At 32.2% G+C, this 4,286-nt stretch overlaps 1 protein-coding gene across 1 annotated transcript; it reads left to right on the top strand.

Annotated features, from left to right (window-relative positions):
- Positions 1-759: 759 nt before the first annotated feature.
- LOC131051847 (uncharacterized) lies at positions 760-2,044 on the top strand. The gene is made up of 3 exons (XM_057986454.2): positions 760-895; positions 1,035-1,066; positions 1,350-2,044. The coding sequence occupies exons 1-3, from the start codon at positions 838-840 to the stop codon at positions 1,614-1,616; spliced, it is 357 nt and encodes a 118-aa protein (XP_057842437.2). The 5' UTR covers positions 760-837; the 3' UTR covers positions 1,617-2,044.
- The last annotated feature ends 2,242 nt before the right edge of the window (positions 2,045-4,286 follow it).

Raw genomic sequence — 4,286 nt, 5'->3', positions numbered from 1 at the left:
TACGGATCAAATTTCATGATCCACCATCAAGAAGAAGAGAAAAAAAATGAATGATTGTTAGCAGACTAGACAAGATAATAAGCGAAGATAAGTGATGTTTTAGATCAAACTTCATGATCAATCATCAAGAAGAAGATAGTAAGACAAGATAAAAAAATGAATGATTGCTAGTAGACCAGACAAGATAAAGAAGAAAAAGTGAGTACAAGAACCAAAATGACAAAAAAGAGGACGGATAAAATCCTATAAAATTTATAAATACCAAACTGTAATTTTTAATATACATAAAACAATGAGATCAAATTTTGACATAATGAAGAAGATATAAAAATTACCAAGAATACAATTAAAAGAAAATATAACCACAGTTTGATATTCATGCCTGTCATGCACACAAACAGAGCGAATGGATGTGAAGAACACACAAACAGAGCCAATGGATGTGAAGAACACACAAACAGAGCCAATGGATGTGAAGAACATTCAAATGATTCCTTATGTGAACTCAAAACGTCAAGTCAAACCAAGAAAAAATCATTTCATGCATGTAGAAAAGACATGCGGCCGTTTGTTTTATACCCTAATTTCAACGCACTTCAAATTGATTTCCTGTATAATTTGATTGAAAACGGATAAATATAGAAAAACACGTTTTCTATGGTTGGCGTAAGCTCACAGTTTAACACTTTTTTCCACACCTGTCCTTGACTCTTGTCATAACAGACAAGCCCAAAAGTTTGGACTTTCACACATAAATCTCTCTTACCACCTATTTACCCAACAGTGGCCTTAGCTTGGGTTACATGAATTTGAGACCAAGCTAAGTTCTGCATAACAATGGCTTCCTCCATGTTGAAGATCATTTCTGTAATGCTTGTGATTCTCTGGGCACAAGGTTAGTATTATCATTATTCTTATTATGTCAAATCTGATATTTAGATGGTCTTATCTATCAATAGCACATAAATGAAATATGTATGTAGCTTACTTCTTGGGCTTAACATGTCTTTTTCTAAAATCTTTCTGTCCTACAGGTGAATGTTTTGCTCAAGGTCCAAGTTATCAGGTATCTGATTAAACATATTAATTTTCTATAATTTATAATAGTCTTTTTTTAGTGTTTCTGAATTCGATTGTATATGTATTTTTGTATCAATGTTTCGGATTACATTTTTCTATTCTTGAAAACTCTTCATCCTGATAATGAATCATAGAACGTAATCCAATATTAATACAAAAATACAACACTAAAGAAAGGTATTTGATTCTCAATCAATAACCTCAACCCTACATTGCGATTTAGAACAGTTTCATGAAAGATTTGATGGTGATGTTAAATCCTATTGCAGGAACTTATGGATGTAAATGTAGAGGGGGAGTTATTTGAGCCTGCAGAAAAACAAGTCCAAATGATGATGCTGGTAAATGAGACAGAGAGGAGAAGAAATCTGGGGAGCTTTCAATTATGTTCGGTGTGTACTTGCTGTGGAGGGTCCAAGAAAAAGTGCGTCTCTTCTCCCTGCTGCTACAAAATTGTTTGTAACATACCCAATAAGCCATTTGGCTTATGTTCATTCACACCCAAAGCTTGTAATTGCCTTGGATGTCATCTTTGACATTACATTGTTTGCTTAGCTACTACAAGAGGAAGCTGTTTTTCTCATGTAAGAAGTTTATGACCAGCATAATTATTTATATGTTTCAATGATAACCCTTAAGCCATTTGGCTTCAAATGGCTTATGTTTATTCACACCCAAGCTTATAATTGCCTTGGATGCCATTAGGCACTTATGTTTATTCACACCCAAGCTTATAATTGCCTTGATGCCATTGTTTGCCTAGCTAGTAGGAGAGGAAGCCATTTTTCTCTCATGCAAGAAGTTTATGACCAGTATGCTGAAGTTTTACAGATAAAGTTCATTATTTATATGTTTCATTGATAGCCCATAAGCCATTTGCTTTCTGTTTATTCATACCCAAAGCTTGTAATGGCCTTGGATGCCATATTTGATGTTACATTGTATGCCTAGCTTATTATAAGAGGAAGCCATTTTTACATTTTTCTCATGCAAGAAGTTTATGATTAGTATGCTGAAATTTTACACATGAAGTTCGTTATTTATATAGTTCATTATTTATATGTTTCGGTGATAACACATAAGCCATTTAGCTTCTGTTTATACTATAAGAGGAAGCCATTTTTCTCATGCAACAAGTTTATGACCATTATGGTGAAGTTTTACACATAAATTTCATTATTTATATATTTCAAGGATAGTCTAGTATGCCTGTTTCATGTATTTGTTTAATATCGTTTAATTGTAGATTTGTCATTGCATCAAAATTCGTATCAGTGAACTTCTAAATCAGTATCTTCATCTGTATTCAAAATAACAATTAATCTATAAGGTCATCTCCCAAAAATGGAGCAGTTGTATAATGGCAATACTGAGAGCCCCTTAGGGTCTGAAATCTCAGCCCTTTGGGCCTATGCCCAATAGGGTAGCTGGAATAGCTTACCAGTCATGTATTAAGTATGAAACTGATATGAAAATTTCAGACAGCCGGGCCCAAAAAACATAGTTTCACTTAACCCCTCTGTGTAGTGTAGAGGGCCCAATAGTTGAGCAGGTTCAGTACAGGGTTGTTGCACCAAAAACAATCCTTATTCTAATAATTCAAAGCTAATATATAAATGAAAAGAATTTAGAAATTAAGTTATTTTTGAAATTAATGAATAATGTGATGATATATTGGTGTAAAGTTTAAATAGGTTGTATGCTATGCTGCTTTGAAATTCAGTTTAAAAATATGAATGTAAATTATGAATGTAAAGGAAAAAATCAAATAAACAAAGTATAAAAAAAATAGTTTGATTTATAGGTTAAATTATATCTTGTATTTTTTCATTTATGAATAATGTAAACATTTTAAAAATATTTTGTTCTAGTTGTATTTTGTATTTCTTTATGGAATCTTTGGTTTAATACAAATAGAGATAGAGATGGTGACTCCTTTTATCAAAAAGAAGAGATCTTCAAAAATAAAATATTTATTTTATAAATATATTGAATTAGATAATAATCTTTATGGTATTCATTTACAACGATTAATAAAAGAAATAGTCATTTACAAATCATATTTCAATAGTGTAATTGTTCTGGTAGAGAAAGTAATTTAAAATAAATAATATATTATGATTATTTTGATAAGTCAAGTATTGTGGCTATCGACAACTTTATGTTTGATAAGAAGGGAAGAGTATTAAAATTTGATGTCGTAGTGAGGATATGAGAAGGAAGAATCTAAGTACTTCATTGGGAGAAGCTTTGATAACCAACAACATGGTGAGATCACAAGAACAAGGGAGATATAACAATAGAAGAAAATCAAAGTCTAGCAAGAGGTCAAAGTCAAGAGGCAAAAATATTAATTACTAGTATTGTGGCAAAGGAGGCCACATCAAGAAGGATGAAAAGCAGTCCAAAGAACATGAGGTAAATAGATCGTATGAAGAAGATGTGGGCGCTCTTGTTCTAACTATTGAAGAAGTTATAATAGATGCTTGAGTGCTTGATTCTCAAGATTCTTTTCATGCCACTTAATGTCGGGAGTGCTTAATTTTTTTTCAAATTAGTAAATTTGGTAAGGTTTATCTTGGTGATAATGAATCTTGCACTATATTGTTGCAAATGAGGTATATGTTGAAACTAATAAATGGAAATAATTGGTTGCTCTAGAATATCAAACATCTACAACTCAAAATAAATTCAATTTTAGCTAGACAATTGGATGCTCAAGGATGTAGTGTCACTTTTGAATTGAGTACATGGAAAGTGGCAAAAGGAGCCTCAATAATTGTAAGAGGTTGCAAATCAGGCACTCTGTATGTGCTAGAGAGTCACGTTGAAGTGAGAGTTGCAATGACAACTGTGGAGAATGACCTAGACTTTGACACAAGAGGCTAAGTCATATGAGCCAAAAGGGCCTTGAGATTTTGCACAAAAGGGATCAACTTCTAGATTCGAAAATCAATTGATTTAGAGTTGTATGAGCATTGTATCTACAACAAACAAATGAGGATCAACTTATCCACCGAGGGACATAATAAGAAGACAAGACCATTGGAACTAGTGCATTAAGATGTTTTTGGTCCCACAAAGGTAACTTCAATTGGTGGGTCTAATTATTTTGTTACTTTCTAGATGATTGCTCTATGAAAGCTTGGGTTTATATGTTAAATAGGAATTTTGGAGTTTTTTTGGAAAATTTAATATTTTTAAGG

The sequence above is a fragment of the Cryptomeria japonica genome, chromosome 2 (genome assembly GCF_030272615.1).
Source record: "Cryptomeria japonica chromosome 2, Sugi_1.0, whole genome shotgun sequence".
Classification (NCBI taxonomy): Eukaryota; Viridiplantae; Streptophyta; class Pinopsida; order Cupressales; family Cupressaceae; genus Cryptomeria; species Cryptomeria japonica.
The sequence above is the reverse complement of the archived record's forward strand: the minus strand, read 5'-3'. Positions and strand labels throughout refer to the sequence as shown.